Source organism: Ostrea edulis, chromosome 4 (assembly GCF_947568905.1).
Source record: "Ostrea edulis chromosome 4, xbOstEdul1.1, whole genome shotgun sequence".
Lineage (NCBI taxonomy): Eukaryota > Metazoa > Mollusca > Bivalvia > Ostreida > Ostreidae > Ostrea > Ostrea edulis.
The window spans coordinates 48,033,599-48,053,815 of NC_079167.1; the positions used below are offsets into that span (position 1 = coordinate 48,033,599).

Consider the following 20,217-nt stretch of genomic DNA (forward strand, 5'->3'; position numbering starts at 1 on the left):
GAAAATCTAAAAGACTGTAAAGTAGTATTTTGTTAAGGAGAGATGACTTTGACCTTCATCTATATCTCAAAAATGCTGACTTTGTATGAAAAACAAACAAGAGGCCCACAAGCTTTATTGGTCACCTGAGTTAAAAGTCTCAAGGCCTATGAAATCTATAACAATTTTCCTATTCTGCATATCTAAGCAAAATAAGCAGTATAAAACAAGATGTGTTCTTAATACACATATGCGCCCAAAAGTACACATATTAATGGAAGACTTTACATAATATCATCATCATCAACCAGTTTTGATTATACAGGCCATGGATTAATCCTTCTGTCGAGGGTGTGGCCTGTCTGTCTGTCGAGAGCGAAGTTTTCCTCTCCACACCTAGTGATCCAGTGGGTTGGTAGAGTCCTTGTTCAGGGCTACACGATCAAGCTTCACGAGTTCGTCCCAAGAAAGCTTTGGTCTGCCTTGACCCCACTGTGCTGCAATGTTCATGCATCTGACCTGCGAGATCCAGCTTGTGCTGCACTCAACATGTCCAAGCCATCTCAGCCTGCCTAATTGGAGAACTTCAGCAATGTCTCTTATTTTGAGCCTAGATAGAAGAATCTCAAAGAGGATGTCATCTTCAGGCTTGACCAGGCAGGTCCATCTTATTATGGCTCTGTCGTTACGTTGAAGGCACTGGACAGTACTCGCTGATGTTGACCATGTTTTAGAACCAAAGAGCATGACACTCCTCACACAGTTGGAGTAAACTTGACCTCTGATTGCAGCAAGAAGTTGCTTGTTTGTGAGGATAGGAAGGAATTCTCTGAACTTTTTCCAGGCGGACTTGCAACGTGTTATGGCTGCAAGCTCACACCTCCCATCAGAAGACATGGTATTTCCGAGGTAACAGAAGTCAGCAACCACATCAAGTGTGTCACCTTCAACCTCTACCTCGTTTATTGGCCTACCATCTATTGGTCTTGCTTTGCCCATAGAGAGTATTGCGCGTCTGTTCTGAGTGGACCTTTAATTCCACTACAGTTCTTGTGGACCCAGCAAGAGCAATTGGTGCAGAAGATACAGTTTCTTCCTGTTCCACTTAGGTATACCGAACAAGGGTTTTTCCTGATCTTCTCAGGGAATTCAGGTTTGGACCAGCAATCTACTTTGGTCTTTCCCATGTTCATTCTTAGACCCTTTGCTTCCATGCCCTTCCAGGTGGTGATTCTGTCAACTAGTGCCTCTAGTGAGGTGTCGACAATGGCAATGGCAAGGTCGTCAGCATACAAGAGCTCCCAAGGGCAGCCAGTGCGCAGCTAGAGTGACAAGGCTTTCAGGACGATGATGAAGAGCAGCAGGCTCAGTACAGAACCCTGATGTACACTTACTCCCACTTTGAAAGCGTCACTGTATCTGTCTCCAACACACACACGGCTCCTAGCATCCGAGTACATTGTTTGTACTGTCTGTACTAAACATTCCTCAACACTCAGCTTTTGCATGGCCCACCAGATCACATTCCTTGCCACTCAATCAAAGGCCTTCTCAAGGTCTACAAAAGCCATATAAAGGGTTTTGTTTGCGGCTAAGTGCTTTTCTTGGAGCTGACGGATGATGAAGATGGTGTCGGTTGTACCTCGGCCTGGCATGAAGCCGAACTGCATCTCGTTGATGCGCACATGTTGCCTAATCAGTTGCACCATCACTCTCTCTCTTGAGTATTTTCATAGTCTGATCAAGCAGCTTTAGACCTCGGTAATTCTAGAGTATCCCCTTTTCCTTTGTATATGCTGATGATGTAGATTTCTTCCCAGTCTGCTAGACCACATTTTAAAAAATGTTGGTTTGCCATAGCCCGAGGGTCATAAAAAATATTTGGTCGGTCGGTAGGGATTTTTTTTTTTTTTTTTTTTTTTTGCTGAAAATATATTGAATATCAAAACTCTGTTTTTCTATTTTGTGTTCTTTTGATGAATTAACCCTATAACAGTGAATTACTTGCAGAACTGTCAGAAACCTCTCTAAAAATTGCAGTTTTAACTTCATGGACAGGAGTAGTTTGTGTATGGCTCATATATCATTTTGTTATTCTGATATGTTACTTGTTTTGTGGGTGTTTGTTTTCCAGGTCTTGAATATGTCCATTGTTTTTTCAAGTTTGTCTAGAGTCTTGGTTGCCATGATTTTACTCTCAATGGCCAATGTAACATGCATGTATTATGCAACTGAAACTTGGTAGCATTGTTGTTGTTCTAAAACATTATTCGTATAAACTCAACACAATTTCATGTTCAATGATGTTGGTCAAACGATTTCTGATACATTAAATCCGTGCTCCGCTGTACCTCGAATTACCGAAATGCCCATTAGAACTAACGAAATTCCCCTTTGAATCATTTTTTAAAGTTAAATTGAAAGATTATGGATTGATTCAATGTGTAAAATACCGTCTCTGAAGAAAAAATAACATAAATTTTTTAATAAGAAAAGTCTTGTTTTATTAGAATTTGTGTTAATCAAAGGAAGGTAACTCATGTTATTTTTCTTTCATTTAGAAGAATGTGTTCAAGCATTATTTCCTAATCATTATATATATACATTGCTTAAGTTGAATTAAATCAACATTCATATATATTTTGCACTTCAAACAAATATTGTATAGGGGAAAAAATCTCATGCTGCCCCTTGAGGGCCCTTGATTGGAAAAATAAAAATAAGTTATGTATAAATTTTGCTAGAGTTATCTTTCTTTGAAACATCGTGAATGCGAGAAATGAGCACACTTATTGAATTCCCTAAATTTACAATCACAAATTTAAAAACGTTTTATCATAAAAGATTAGCATATATAAACTTAATATACATTAATGTATATAATTAGAGGGGAATTTTGATACTTTTAGGTGGTATTTCGAAAACTAATTCCTAATGGCATTTCGGTAAATTGCGGGCATTTCCGAATATTCGGGGTACTCATTTACATTTTCATCGGACACAGTTGTTGTTTGTATCCATAATTATCGAATGATGTCTCGTCGGATAGATAAAATTCTACCAGTATGCCATGTGCCGAATCGATCATTTGAGCGCTTAAAATTGCGGCGATTTACAAAACGCCGCAAAGAACAAAACTAAAAACAAAACAAAACGCATCTTCACAAGTCAAGGGCTACTGATTAGTTACCTCGTTACAAAATAAAAACAACACACAATGTTCTTGATGTTGTTAAGAAAAGTACCCCACGAAGACCATTGTTAACTTTCTGTTTTTGCTCTTTCCAAACTTGCATCTTAAACGAGGAATCTCATTGGATGATTTAATTTTAGCTTATTGCGTCATCCCCTGTCCCAAACCCCTGTTTTGAATGGTGACTGATGCGAGCATGGTGCTAGGTAAGGAATCAATAACCGTTGACTTGTGAAGATGAACCAAACACGGATAGGAACTTGAAAGAAAAACAGAAGTCGGAAAATCGAGTGGAAAAAAAAAACATGGCCGAAATTATGTCATTAAAAACTTTTTAGTCGGGGGGTTAAAAATGGGTCGGTCGCGCGATGGCAAACAAACTCCTTTTTAATTCTGGCCCTAGTATACGGCCTTCGCGAACAATAGCTCCCACAAGGTCTCGTATGAGATCTACTCCAGCCTTGCCTGTGGGCTTCAGCATCTCTCTTATTATTCCTGATGGTCCAAAATCTTTGCCAATGCGCATCTTACTGACGCCTTTTTCGATCATCTCAGTGGTACACTAGGACCCTCAACAGAGAGATCATTGGGGTTCCAGGGGAATTCCACATTAAGAAGTCACTAATAGTGTTGTTTCCATGCAGCCCTCTTTTCTTCCTCGTCAAGGGAGAGTTCACATTAATACTGTGTTACATTAATACTATATGACTGTTTTGGTTATTTGTTTTACATCCTGTCAAGAATTTTTCACCAATATTGACACATCACCAGTTGTCGGTGATGTACCACAAATTTAGACCTATGCTTAATGCTTATGGATGCAACAGGGAGGGTTCTTTAATATGCTAACGTTGTCATGACACAGGACCTCCATTTTTAAGGTTATATCCAAGAGACCCTTGCTTCTCACTTCTAAATGCTGAGCGTTTGGCGAAGGAGCAATCACTACCTATGTTTACATATTAGATTTGATGCGACCATGAAATGAGCGGGGCTCAAACTCACAACCTTCCAGTCTAAAAGTGAAGAATCTACCACTGAGCTACTGTGACCGGTGACTGATTTGGACCTGGCTAAGTGTCAGAACTCTGGGATTAAGAAATTCACAATTTTGGTACATCCCCTTTTGCTTCTCCTAAACATGCATTTAGTTTTTATACAGATGTAAAGTATCAGCAAAAGTAAAGACGAAGTCTTTCATAATCACTATGATAATTTTGGTCCCACTCTGGAACCAAAACCCCTATCCCTGGGATCATGAAATTTACAATTTTTTCTCCATTTAGTTTCAATTTAGTACCAATGTTTTACACATAAACACTATATGCCAAGTTTGGCCCTGCCCTCAAGTCAGAACCTCTACCACGGGGATAATGAAATTTACAATTTTTGTAGAGGCCTTCCTGCTCCACATGACTTTTTATTTAGTTTTTCTTACAATTGTGCAAGTGAAGAGAAGAATATTTTTGAAAATTGGTCAACTTTTGGCCTTTTGTCCCAAAGATGCTTCAATCATACCAAATTTGAAAAGAATTGGAAGGGCAGTTATTGAAAAGAAGTTAAAAAAATATTCAATTATTAACATACACAAGTAATCTCTATGACCATTTTGGCCCCACCGACAATATGCACATCTGCAAATGGCAATAAAACATTGTACAAAGTTTCAAGTCTATCTAATAAGCCATATATACAGGAAGGTTTTGTGACAGACAAATGAAAAGAAAGTACAAAAACAATACTTCTCCCCCTGGTAGAGGGGAGGCATAACTACTGTCAAAGATATCATCAAATGGATAATTGTACCTGGTGGACCAAAAGCTCTGCCACCTCCACATGGTTGTTTAGAGCTGCTAAATGGAGAGCAGTGTATCCATCATCCTTTTTCTCATCCACAATCCATGGCCGAGGGATTTTAGATAGAAGAATCCGCATAGCACTGAATTGAAAAGATAAACATACTCAACTACATAGTTTATAGTTTCAAGTGTATGCAAATATGTTATCAAACAATCGAAAGTTTTTTAAAAGTATTTCATATAATTATTACAGTTGTAACATACAATTTGATTCATTGTATAAAATGTTCAGCTCCTTTTCTGCACCATATGATGGCCACAGATGAGTCACAATGTCACAATACAGATTTTTATTAAATAGCTATAACAATATTTATTCTGCCTCCCATTAATTCGTATTTTCATGTTGAAAGTTAAATTATAAGGAATGAAGTAAACATTTGATATTAAATGGTTTGGAGCCGATTCAGTGATGATTCTGTGAACTTTCAAAAATATCTGAAATGGGCTGGAGGTTGAGGGAGCCGCCTTAAGGCCCCCTCATGGGGGTGAAGTGGCAAAGCCCCTAACTGGGAGTCCACTGTAGAAATTTAGGTTTCTGCAAGCCCAAAATAAGCCTAAAATTGTGTGACAGAGTGAAAATGAGTACAATTTTATTTATTTCTACATGTTGAAGTTAAGGTAGCTCCACCCTTCGATGTCACTTATGAAAATTAATGGTTCAAAGTAGAAAAACTGTATTAGAACTGGGAAAAAATATAATACGATGCTATGTGTGGGATTGAGCCCGCAAGAAAGCAATTTTTAGGGGGGACTTATAGTACTACACTGTATGTCTTACTGCAGAGAAAAATCTAGGCATTTGATTGGACGACAAGCCGGGAATACGAGGCCATGTACCCTGCCAAGAATAGATGGGACACCAAATTCTTAACTGCTCTGTAAAATAAACATTTTCTTTTTTAAAATCTATCATTTAATTTTGAACAGCATTTTTAGAAATTATTTGTAAAATCACATTATTTAAATTTATTTTAAACAATTCAAGTATATACCCTTGTGACGTAATAATGATGTTTATCGTTGCATGTATTGTAAAAACACAAAAAATGAAGCGATTTCTACATTGATTGCATGATCTGCCATACATGATCACAGAAGAACAAGTAAAAAAAAAATACCCGAGTAAGAGTTCACTTCAAGATTTTTAAAATACACTTCAGTAATTGAAATGTATTTCATTACATTCTTCAAAGTAATTGACAGTAACTAATTACATTGGTTAAAATCAAAATGTAATTGTAATTGACAAAATCCTCAATGGTATTATGCAATTGTAAGTATTTAATAATTACATTTCCATATTCCTGTACTCTATATTTAAAAAAAAATTGTAGAATGATTGGATTTTCAAATACAGTGTGCATAACTATAATAGATATATATATTTATTATATACCCATCAATGTATCGTTCTTTGATGCTGTGGATTTCACAGCGTGTAATCCGTTTTTCCGGATCACCACTCTGTGGTTTTATGAATCAGTATCCTCTGAAACTGATGACGTCACAATGCAACAACGCAGCGTTATTTGTGGAAAATATTGACCGCGTCACAAAACAAAACTACGTACATAAAACATAATTTCATGGTATGTCTGTTTTTGATAATTTGGATTACATTTATTATCTTATAAATGTGTATTTAAAATGCATAAGGGGGTATATAATAAATTTATCATTACTACAGTAACTTGATCCGAAGCGTTGGATCACGTCTCGTTGACAGGCGCAGATCATCAGATCAAACTCGACGCTTCACGTCTCGTGTGATCTGATGATCTGTGCCTGTCAATGAGACGTGATCCAACGCTTTGTATCAAGTTACTGTAGGAATGATAAATTTATTATATACCCCCTTATGCATTTTAAATCCACATTTACATGATTCTAAATGTAATCCAAATTATCAAAAATACAGACATACAGTGAAATTATGTTTTGTGTATGCAGGTTTGTTTGTGACGCAGCCAATATTTTAAGCAAAAAACGTTGCATTGATGCATTGTGACGTTATCAGTTTCAGAGGATACTGATACAGAATCAGAAAACAACAGGGTGGTGATCCGGAAAACCGGATCACACGCTGTGAAATCCACAGTATCAGAGAACGATACATTGATGGGTATATAATAAATACATATATATCAGATATATCTCATGTTGCTTTGAAGTTTCTTTGCTTAAGTCCAGGTTATGTTATAAGTAAGAATGACATACTCTTCAAATCTTCTTTTAAAACAATCATGGCATTTATGTAAACTTTATTTCAAAGTGTCCGACAATTGGGATGAAAATCAAACTGGTGGAGGACTGTTTTAACATAGCAAACTGCCGGGCGACTTCTGTAATTTACCAGGCAAACACTGATCTGAAGCTTTTGTTCTTTTATTCTCTACATGGAGATTTTGGAGTAGACATTCAACCGATTTCCAAAGTTTATGTCCTTGTTATACATAAAACACATCTCGCAATCCCTGGATCAATCATCTTTCTAACATTCTCAGATATTTTCTCCCCTTTGACATCCTGAGATAACCATTGATAACTCCATGAATATTTTCCTGTTCTGTTCAAAACTTTCACGTCTTGACCTGACTGGACAAACTGCGTTAACCGCCATTTACCAGCTTTATAGCGCATGCACTGATAAAACAAATCAAACATTTTAGAGATTAAGAATATGGACTAAACGACCTGACTTTTTCCAACCCCACAAAAACAGAAACGGATTGCTGCAAAACGAGATAGCGACAAAGTATCGGAAATCGCTCATGAATATCAGTTTCCCGGATTCAAAATTGCAGAATTCTGCTAAATAGTGGAAAAGAATCATCACTGAGCTGATTACACTATCTGCTTAGCTTCATTCCTTAACTAGAGGCCCATGGGCCACATCGCACACCTGAGTCACTTTGGCCCATATTTAAAGATTTTCTTTATATATTTGCAAGTAAAACTTTGATCCCTATTGTGGGGCCATCATTAAAAAATTTATTGTTTGATGTCAACTCCGACCCACATTTTTCAAGTCGGGTAGGTAGGCGGTATTTTTTTTTTTTTTTTTTGAAATCAGATTTACAAATTTTCTTATGTTTTCATTAAACACATAACGCTGCCAGACAGAATAGAGTTTAGAACATTCATTTTGTACACATTGTATATAATACACGTAAATCTTCCAATGTCTCCTGAAATTTACCCAGGACGTTTTGCATTCGTCACGGATGAGGACCTCTACAGTTGTTAATAAATAAATTAACACCCCTTTTTGTTACCACCGGTCGATTCCAACATTCAAAATAGAAATCACTTAAACACTTTAATGTCATCCATGAATATATCCAAGTGAATTGCATGATGACAGCAATTTACAATAAGTTTCAATATTACCCAATATAATTTTAATGCCGACTTCCCCGCATCGTTCAAATTGTTGTGACGATCGTGTTCCATTCGCGTGTCTCAGTTTAAGAGCAAAGTAAAAGTGCCGTTCACCTATTAAATCGTCATAACATTTAAATAATCCCATATCAAAATAATATGCGTGCCTTTTCAGAAATATAGACCATCAACTTAAACGCCGACTCATGGTCTACCATAATTTTGGTGCGCTATCCCACGTGATTTTTTATTTAAATAACATGGATTTCAAACTTTTGTACGTACATACGATCAGGCCTCGACGGGGGAGTTCATAGCTCCTTGCTCTACATGTATCTTGTTGGTAGATAATGTGGTGATTTGGAGCTGTGATGCGGTATATTTGATCGTTCACATAGAAAAGTGTTTGAAAAGTTCCCGGATTAACAAATGGTCATTATCAAAGTGAAAGTAGAACCGAAAGACGCCCTAAGGACATTTTGATAACAAGAATTCTGTAAAACAACTAGTCCAAATAAAAAAAATGGCATCAAGTTTAATACTAATTCGAAGAATGTCTATTTTCCAGGGAGCAAATTAAAAAAAAATTGAAATTTCCAAAGTGCGGAAAAAATGATCGGATCGGGGCAAATTTCACGGGTTGGTTGGAGTACATCAAACAAATCAATTTTTATTTTAAGCCTAGCACCAACCTAATCCTGGGGGCTATGATTTTTACAAACTTGAATCTGCATTATGTCAGGAAGCTTTCATGAAAATGTAAACTTCTTTGGCCCAATGATTCTAGAAGAAGACCTCTATATCTTAGTATGTAAAACTGAGATCCCTTATTGTAGCCCAAAACTACCCTCCAGGGACCACTATGTCAGGAAGCTTTCATGTAAATGTAAACTTCTTTAATTGGCCCAATGGTTCTTGAGAAGATTTTTAAATCATTTTTTTCTATATATTAGTATGTATAATTTTGATCCCCTATTGTGGCCCCATCCTTCCCCCGGGAGCCATGATTTTAACAAACTTGAATCTACCATTATGTCAGGAACCTTTCATGTCAATTTGTAATTTCTTAGCCCAGTGGTTCTTGAGAGGAACGACTTCTAAAAGATTTTCCCTTTTATTCATTTGTATGTAAAACTTCGATCCCCTATTGTGGTCCAATCCTATCCCCAGGGGTTTTGATTATCATAAATTTTAATTTGCACAATATCAGGAAGCTTTCATGTAAATTTCAGCTCTTCTGCATGGCCAAGTGGTTCTTGAGAAGATCTTTAAATGACCCCACCCTATTTCTGCATTTTTGTGATTATCTCCCCTTTGAAGGGGGCATGGCCCTTCATTTGAATAAATTTCAAAGCCATTCACCCAAGGATGCTTGGTGCCAAGTTTGGTTGAAATTGGCCCAGTGGTTCTGGAGAAGAATTTGAAAATGTAAAAAGTTTACAGACAGACGGACGAAGAGATGAGGGACAACAGGTGATCAGACAAGCTCACTTGAGTTTTCAGTTCAGGAGAGCTAAAAATGAGCTCTACAAAGCATCCCCTCGCAAAGTAAGCAATCAGTAAATGTAAGTCCCATAGTGACCTTGACCTTTGGATGTCAAAATCAATAGGGTTCTTCTTCGATATATCTCTTGATAACAAAGCTACATGTGAAGTATCAAATCAACCGAGCAAAAAATGTGGCCTATAGATTGTCTACAAGCCTTTTTTGGAAGTCCTGTAGTGACCTTTGACTTCAAAATCAGTATAAGGTTCTTCCCCTCTTAATAACAAAGCTACTTAAGTATCAAATATCGAGCACAAAAAGTGGCCTGTAGAGTGTCTGCAAGGTCCGAGTGTTACACACACACACTCATCCACACATGAAACAAGCAAAAATTGTGGGCTGTAGAGAGTATACAGGTCAGTGTTATATATACACACACATACTTATACCCGCACATGAATGGTACTGTTACTATATCCCCTCTCGCAATGAATTGGGAGGGGATAATAATATCTAATCTCATCTGTCAATGGTGCATATCATGCATCTAAGAGGTATTTCTCAGTTATCATAAGTCTCCGAAACAAGATGGAAAGTGGACCTTTTTTTCAAACAAATTTCCCTTCCCTATATTATAACTCTCTCCAAAGAGTAGATCTTTTCATTTAGGGGTGTATATTATCTGATGCTGAACAGTATTAACTACATAATTATCCCTTCCATATCATAAACTCAGGGAAGCCAGAATCCCACAATTAGACTTATCATTCTGTGTGTGTGTGTGTGTGTGTGTGTGTATATATATATATATATATATATATACACACATGAAAAGGCCTCAAGATTGTAACCCCACAACTTACTCTAGAATTCTACACTCTCAAAATATACATTTCAAAATATGCCATCTTACTTCATTGATGTGTGAGTGCATGCAGTCTTAATCAGGTATGTAACCTTCTGTGTGTGACCTACTGACCCAAAAACGGTCTGCTAATGTATCATATTGTCCAAATTGACCAGGGTATGTATTACATGGTCACAAATGCCTCTGCACCCGTACATAAATTATGACTACTTCAAAGAACACATTTATCTCCATTACATCAACAAGTGTTTAAATATAGTGTAAAATTTTGAACTTGGTTAAAGTAACGAATTGTCCTTATTAAACTTGTAACCTCCATGCAATCTGTTTCTCGATCTGTTCCATATTCATCCTTTGGGTAGAAATTGCTATGGGTGGTCTAAAAAGTCACCTTCTTCTGAATGAATTAATTCCAAAATACTGTTGTGGCAAATGCTCTATAGTTCTTGACAAAATAAGGTATATATAATATTTATGAAATTTACTGATATGATGAAATTATGAATATGTTAATACCAATTCTAGCTGTGTCAGTTGCACTTATCCCCTCAAATTATTGATCACTACAACATCTTATTTTAAATATTGTTTGTATAAATTTACCCAGCTGTTCAGAGGGAGTTGTACAACTTTTGAGAGCATCATGATTCAGATGCAAAAAAATTTTAACCAACTGGATTATCATAAATATTCAAATTAATAAAGATCTTTCAAAATTAAGGGAAACATTATCCACAAGTAAATATATAGATTGAAGAGTAAATTTTGTCTCCTTTAAGTAAATGCAAATTTATTTCCCATGATAATCCAAAGGTAGCATCACACAGTAACAACAGCAAACAGGAGCTCTAAAAGACATGCCGATATTTATCACTCCCCTAAATCTCAGATAGGCCTTCCTGCCTCTCTGAAAAGTTGCCAGACATTTCTAATTATGGCTCATGGCTTTAGTGTGCTCACTGGGTTCTCATTCAGCTCTGAGAGAGAGAAGAGAGAGAAAAAATGTTACTATGGAAACCATCTCTCTGCAGGCTGTGTTGTTACAATGTGGCCGACCTATATTGATTTTACTGTGAGTGCTTCTGTTGCATTCCAAGTAGTTTTTGTACTTCTGGAGTTCAGTTCCTTTCCATCAAAACACAGCCATCATACATGTACCTAAATGATGACTTATTCTCATAATTACCCCCAAAAGGTCAATTTTCATTAGGTTCTGTTGTACATCACCAGCAAATGGATTCAAAATAAGTGAAGCTGACCCAGTAATGATTTTTTTCTCTCTTCTAAAGCTGTGTCAAACAAATTGTGAAAAAGGCCATATTTTTCATCATATCCCTCACTATATCAGACAGGAGAGTGCACACATCGTCTCAATGGTTTGGGAAACTGTTAAGTTACTGTAGTAATAAGGGAAATAACCAGTGGTTGGAAGGTAGGCTACCATGTACTGGTAAGAAGAAATGTGCTGATCAGCATTTTTACAAAAGTCAGATACTTTTCTTAAGAATTGTCTTAGTTTTGTGGATCATTTTGATGCATGAAGATTTTTACATTAATTGATAATCTTGAAGTAACATGCTTATATTTTCCTGTACTTTAATTCAGCTTATTTTTGTTTTTGGCAGTTGATATTCAAGAATTTCATCTCTCTCTGTCAACCAAACACAATACTATAAAAACTGATAACAAACAGAACAAACCATTGTATTGTGTATTTATATCATCCATCCAAATTGAAGGTTAAAATCTACTAAAGCTGAGCAGTCCACTTTGCCAGACGATTGATATGACCAAAAGGAAAACTATTATTCCTAATCAAATTGGGATTCTATAGATACCATACTTAATACTGATGGTAGTGTAACAGCAAAGCCAATATCTAGCAAATGTTACATGACTTCCTCCCCTTCAAATATTGACCATTCCTCTGAAACAGGCATTGTCTGCAGTCAGTGCCTACTCATCTCCCTTCTCCATAACATGCTCTCAGTCCAATTATTGATTTTGCATGGCTTTTAGACAATTGCACTGCCAAAGGTAATCAATGTTTATACTGGTCATCATGTTACAGAGAAAATTCAAACTGCTCTTGTGACAGTAACAAATTGGCAGAGGTCTTAAAGGAAGTAACTAGAATCAGGTGAGTGGGGGATTTATACAAGGTATAAAGATCGCTTTCTAAAACAATGGCAGATTATGACAAATCCAATATTTGATCCCATTAATCTCTTAAATGTGTAGTTGTCATTAGTATTATTGGGTTTTCAGCACAAATTGACGATTCAGAAACTTTTTGTTCGAGAATTATACATCGAGATGACAATATCAAAACAGACTTTAACATCAAACATCAAGAATGACAACCACTGGATCTCTCTCACTATGTAAGTGCTTAAAATTCACCATGCCAATAACCATCCTATAATTGGTTACAATGAAATTTGTGATATTAATTCAGGCGAAAATTATGTTTCTTCATACCAAATGCTAACAGATGGGGGAAAAAATAGGCATCCATTTTCAAAGCACTGAAGTTAAAACATACTTAATTCTTACGTACATGTCATATAATATCATATCAATAGTGACATTCAGCAGCGGACTCCATTACACATTATATGCACACCTTTCTGTATGTGTATTGTGTAAATTATCCAACAAATCTAGAGCAAAACATGTCATCTGATTACCATATTCAACCTAATGAGTGCGCTGGGCACTTAGAAAATTGGAACACTGGCACGGTTATTTAGAACTTTGTCTTGAAATATTTCCAGTGATATTTTGACTTTGAGAAATGTTTACATTGATATAAAATTCAAAATGTTATACTTTCGATCCTGTATGATAATATAATCCACTCTGGTCTTATTTATTGATTTATCATTTCAAATCATCAAAACAACACAGTGAATACATATAGATATAGTTGTTATTACTGGTATAATGGAAGTCACACTGTATTAAAATGGAGGGCTCTAAATTTGTGTCTAGCTGTTATTTGTCATCCATTTACAGATAGCATATTTTACCATTACTGTCATGACATAAGACATGACTGCTACTTCACTCCAACAATATAAGTATAAGTCACAGGTTTTAGTGATATTACCTTTAAACCAAAGGTCCTATTGTCAGATAAGCATTTACACAGTGATATGTAAATATCAACGAAAAATTCTTGAATGGGAGATTAGGGATGTAAAATACATGTAATGGACAAACAAACAAAAACAAAGTTATCAAAAAATAATCTACAATACAAGCAAAATTCAAGAGACTTCTAGGTAGGTAAAGGGGAAGTCCTGACATAATTTTCAATCCATCCCATTCATAGCTGTAGCCATTACTGCATCCATCATGCCCAGGTCTATCTTGTCAACAGAATAGAAGATACCATCAGCCCACTAGAGTTTATCCACTGTGGACAGCTAGAATCTGGAAACTCAACATGGGGTGCTAAACAATGTTTTGGAAAAGAAATTTTTCATTTACTTTTTTAACTTTTTAAAAAATGCTTTATGAAGTTTTTTTTTAAGCATTTTATTGCAGAAATGGAACATCACTTATTAATGAACTTGCATTATTGTGGGGGGTTTTGTGATTGTATAAAATCTGGAAGTCATCAAAGTTTAACTTGCAGTGTTTCAAATTTTTTACACATGTTGTTCATTCATGAAATAAATTAAATGAGATCATGGAAGGTCATTGAAGGGCAAGACTTGAATATTAAGCCTCATGACAACCCAGATTTTGCTGAATTTCCCATTCAATACATGATGTATGTTATTGTTGTTTTGCTGGTTTTGAAACAAAAATGCTTCTCCTTTTCAAACAATTGTAAAACAAGAGTGAAATAACTATTGATCAAAATATTAACATTAAAGCTAGCTAATACTGTTACAAATACTGATTTCACATGTTCATGGACAAAAAGACATTTTTTTTTTATTTTTTTTTACAAAACACCTTTAGTGTAGGGATTCAGAACTGGTGGTTGATCAGCTGTGGCAGGTTGGCCTTTTCATCAACCTGACCCCAAACCAATTATTAATTACAGTCAGTTCACCATGCCCTGTGTCTGAATACACCCAAGCTAATCAAAAACCCATTTTATTTTATTTCAATGGAAAATTAATCATCATATTTCTGCAGACCCTGTACATTCTGCCCAAATGAATTACATCACATCAACTGATTATGAATCAATTTCATAATTACACATTTGAAATTTTTTGATCTGTGTCTAACTGTTATAAATAAAGAGTTGTTTTATTTGTCTGATTATTTTATTTACTCTTTAAACAGATAGTTCATCACATCAATCATTTCACATTAATATTTTCTTTTGTAACTGGTGATTTTATTTCATACATTGATGTAAGGTATCCATGTATTATATTCCAAACTTCCTTTATTCACAAACCTTTTAAAGATTAGATTAGATCACTATGCAGCATGGTGAAAAAAGAAAGCATGTGTGTTGTTCCTTTGAATAAAGAGATATGCCATGAATCGTTAAATACACTTGAGTAATTACGATGATTAATGATATTGGCTACAATATCCATGTATTAGTAGATTATTTGTGGATGACAGGCAATTAAGTGTTTATGACTTCTTTGGTTCAGTTCATCCAAAATGCGATCATTTTAAAGACACACATTGACAGTCTAGATGTTTAAATGAAAATTTGGAAAATCTTGAGAATTTTGCATGCATGTGAGAGTGTGAGCTCAAAAAGCGTGAGACTCGATCAACACGAAGCATGACAGATCACATGATATATATTATCACATGATTGGTTGTTTTTCTTACTTTAATACAACTATCTCATCTTTTGTGATTGCTTGATTTTTGTATCTCCTAATTGTGAATGTGAAAAATCAAGTGTTAAATTAAGATATAATGGTGGTATGTTGTGAGCCATTTAGATGAACCATTTCTGGTGATACAATTTTAAGTACATATGCATATGCTTCATTTCTTCACAATCTGACTTCATAGTTAGCAAGTATAGTGAAACCTCTTCAAACTGTCCCCTCTGAAAATTAGTCCCCCCCCTAAATATTGGTCGATTTTAAAAGTCATGGCAGAAATCAGAACATTCGATTACAAATAAATTCTCACCAAACAGACCACCTCTGAAAACCAAACTTATTAAGTTACAAATACAGGCCACTTTCTTAGTTCTTCTCCAGAACCACTTGGCCAATTTCAACCAAACTTGGCACCAAGCATCCTTGGGTGAAGGGTTTTCAAGTTTGTTCAAATGAAGGGTCACAAAAATAGGGTGAGGTCACTTAAAAATCTTCTCAAGAACCACTGGGCCAGAAGAGCTGAAATTTACATCAAAGTTTCCTGACATAGTGCAGATTAAGTTTGTTAAAATCACAACCCCTAGGGGCAGGATGGGGCCACAATAGGGGATCAAAGTTTTACATACAAAGAAAGATCACAATGTAGAGCAAGTTTCATCAAAATCCCCCAAAGGGTTTAGGAGGAGTTGCGAAGACAAAGTTAAAGGGACAGACGGACGACAGCAGTATAGCATAATACGCCCGCATTTTTATGCGGGCGCATAAAAAGTGTGGAAAACTGGTTTGCTAGACTGACGGAAGGCAACCTCAAGTCCCCTCTGGCTCCACTGGTAGGAGACTAATAAACAGATACTGAACATGAATATTGACGATGAATAGAATATCAAACGCCATATTGTTGCATCATACTTCTTATAGATAATTAGTTGCAGTGAATATAAAGACAAACACATGAGTGTTACTGATAATTATCGAAAGATACTTGAATGTTCTTGATTTCCATCATCTTCGCAAGCTATAGGGTTTTTGGTTCAATATTGATGGGTAGCGGAGCAGACCAAAACCATTGGTTTGCAAAGATAGATTTCCATAGACTAAAAATTTCATAAGAAAAAATCGAATTACAATTTTATCTTTACAACTCTATTTTCACAAAGGTTTAAACAAATTTGTTAATTACATAAGCAATAGACATAAAAAAGAATAAAGGTAAAAAGAATGTCAATATAGAAAACTTGTTATATAATAATTTCAATAGGATTACAGGATGTATTAATTCAGGGATCGAAATTAATTTTTTTCACTACTAGCAATTTATAGCTAGTGAATTATTTTCCAACTAGCAAAACTGAGCTTTTACTAGCATTTTTTAATCGATTGTTTATATATTTTTTTTACAGGAATTCAAGAAAACAAGCATCCCTCTATATCAAAATATATGAAAAAAGTCATAGGGTACATTTGTGTGATGTTTTTGCTGTCCAGAGATCTATTTACAACATCATGTGGTTTGAAATTTTGAAGATTGTTAGCATCAATTCAAAATATATTTTCAAAACATTTGCATATTTCATTTCAGAAAATCTAATTGAAAAAGAAAAGTGTTTGATTATACAGACAGCGGGACACCTTTGTTATTTAAATCAGACGTCTTTGAGACACCTGGCAATGAACAATACAATACAGGTTGTATTTTTTCCAATATTAAATCATTATCAATAGCTATTTTATTTCAAAATTGGTTTTCATATTTTACTTCCAAGAGTGATTAAATGATCGACTCTTGTGCATTACATTAAGTGATTTATGGTACACAGAACAAGAGGCCCATGGGCCTAGAATCGCTCTTCTGATACATTGTAGAACAGGCAAAAATTCTCACTAATCAAAGTTTGATGATGTTAAGTCAAATAGTACCTGAAAATTTAAATGTAACTGTCCAAAAGTAGGTCACGGTGACCTACTTTTGGTCGATACACTGAAGACTCAAGATGCATCAACTGACAAGTCAAATAGTATTCAAATATAGCCGTCAAATTCCAAAAGAAGGCCACAGTGACCTACTTTTTGGTCGACACACTCCAAAGACTCAAGATGCATCAACTGACAAAGTTTGATAACCGAAGTCAAATAGTATCTGAAATATTCAGATATAAACATCAAATTCCAAAAGTAGGTCACGGTGACCTACTTTTTGGTCGACACACTCTGAAGACTCAAGACCCATCAACTGACAAAGTTTGATGATTGTAAGTCAAATAGTATCTGAAATATTCAAATATAGCCGTCAAAATCCAAAAATAGGTCACGGTGACCTACTTTTTAGTCAACACACTCTGAAGACTCAACATGCATCAACTGACAAAGTTTCATAATTGTAAGTCAAATAGTGTCTGAAATATTAAAATATAGTCGTCAAATTCCAAAAGTAGGTCACGGTGACCTACTTTTTGGTCAACAAACTATGAAGACTCAAGATGCATCAACTGACAAAGTTTGATGATCCTAGCTTTCATAGTGTCCAAAATATGCATCTAAAATTGAAAATGTGAAATTTGAATGTCTGCAAAATTCAAAAAGTAGGTCACTGTCACCTACTTTTTTTTTTATAAATATGTTTCGAGGCCTCTAGATGCATCAACTTACAAGGTTTGATGATTCTAAACCTCTCGGTATCTGAAATAACAACCTAAAATGTATTCATAAATGATTAGCCATAAAATTCAGAAAGTAGGTCATGGTGATATACTTTTCACATGACGCAGTTCAAGGTCCCATGATCCATCAACTGACAACTTTTGATGATCATAAGCTCAAAAGTGTCCAAGATATGCATCAAAATCCATTTAATAATAATTACCTGAGAAATTCAAGAAGTAGGTCACCATGACCTACTTTTGAGACAACATGATATTAGGTCCCAAGATGCATCAACTGACAAAATTTGATGATCCTAGTCCTTATACTAAGCAAAATATCAAAGTTTTAACAAAACAAAATTTAAGGTAAACTTTGAAGTGACCTTGAGACCACACCCTTTACCCCAGGATGATGACTTGAATAATTTTTTATCTACAACCTATCCTCATCCTTATGCATAAGTTTGGTGATAATTTGCCAAGTGGTTCTTGAGAAGAAGATTTTTTAGCAACCACTACTTTTGTTTACATTTTCCTAATTATCTCCCCTTGTTAAAGGGTCACAACCGTAGTTTTAGTACAAATGAAAGCCCCTGGGCCAAGGATACCCTGTAACAAATTTGACAAAAATTGGCCAAGGGGTTCTTGAGATATAGCCCTTTTTCCATAGGGGCTAAGCCCGTTTTGGGCCCAAACTCTGTGATCTATATTTATGGTATCACAGAGTTCGGGCCCAAAACGGGATTAGCTCCTGTGCCTTTTTCCAAAAAGTTGACGCATACCGCACGCCAGACATATGGCCATATGATTAGCTCTTTGAGCCTTCGGCTCAGAAGAGCTAAAAAATATCAAATGATAACTGAGATAAAGTATCCTAAATGCCAACCCAAGTTCTTGGTACACTGCATGGCCACCCCTTTAATCTAGCCAAACTGCATGGCTATCCCTCTATAAACTGGCCATTTCATTCAGTCTGGCAGCCAGTCAGTTTAAAGAAGTTTCACTGCATTAATCAACAAAACATTTTTCAGAATAAACAGGTATTTGTATTTTCATATTTGATATTTCAGAATTGAAATAAAGCAAAAGGTAAAGACACCATTAATCCCTTTCCTCATTTCAATAAACCAACACTCGGGGAAAGCTGACAGTAAGTATAAAACAAGCTGACAATACGTATAAATCAATTCTATATTTTGATTTTTGAAATTAATTTGTTCATTAAATTGACAAAAGCATAAAAAATGCCTCAATTTGAAATAATTCCCACAGTAAATGCATTTGAGTAAATATATCAGTTGGATAATCATCCTTTATCCACTATTAACAGTGTGATAGTGTTATTTCCCTTCCCATCAGGGGATCCATAAAAAAAAAACATGTTTATCTAATGCCACACTCCCTCCTTGCCAATATTTGTATAATGTCATACTCCCTCAGTAGGTGCTCTCCACTGGGGTAAGGCTTACAGTCAGTTCTATCATCCAATATTTACAACACAATGCAACACTCACACCAAGACACTGTGTACTCATTAACAATCAAACATACACTTCCACCACATGTATACATTAATGGGGAAGATGGAAGCCCAGCGGGAGAGAAAATGTTCTTTGGACAAACTCTCATAAACAATGTTTGCAAAATAAGTTGGAATTATCTACATATCTAGATTCCTTCTCACACTTTTGCCAAGTAAAAACAACAGCAATGTGGATATAGTGAAGGGGCCCTCTTTTTAACCTTTCTATTGTACAACATTTTACAACAAATCATGCAGACAGTATAAAATCAAATGTGGAAACTTGGACAGCTAGGTAAAGAGCCATCAACAGTTTTTCTTTCTTAAAAAAAAAGTACATGTATCAAGAATCAAAATTGATACCCTCGCCGACTTTTAAAATAATTTTGCAGATATGAAAATACTTGTTGTGTAAATCTTGTTTAATTTCATTAAATGTAATAATTCAAAACATCTAAATATCTAAT

At 35.5% G+C, this 20,217-nt stretch overlaps 1 protein-coding gene across 1 annotated transcript in view; it reads right to left on the minus strand.

Moving 5' to 3' along the window:
• The window catches only part of LOC125670997 (E3 ubiquitin-protein ligase MIB1-like), a 140,518-nt gene that overhangs the window by 35,047 nt on the left and 85,254 nt on the right, over nucleotides 1-20,217 (minus strand). The window contains exon 13 of the mRNA XM_048906473.2: nucleotides 4,979-5,111. Coding sequence (XP_048762430.1) covers nucleotides 4,979-5,111 — 133 coding nt within the window. The remainder of the gene's footprint in view (nucleotides 1-4,978; nucleotides 5,112-20,217) is intronic.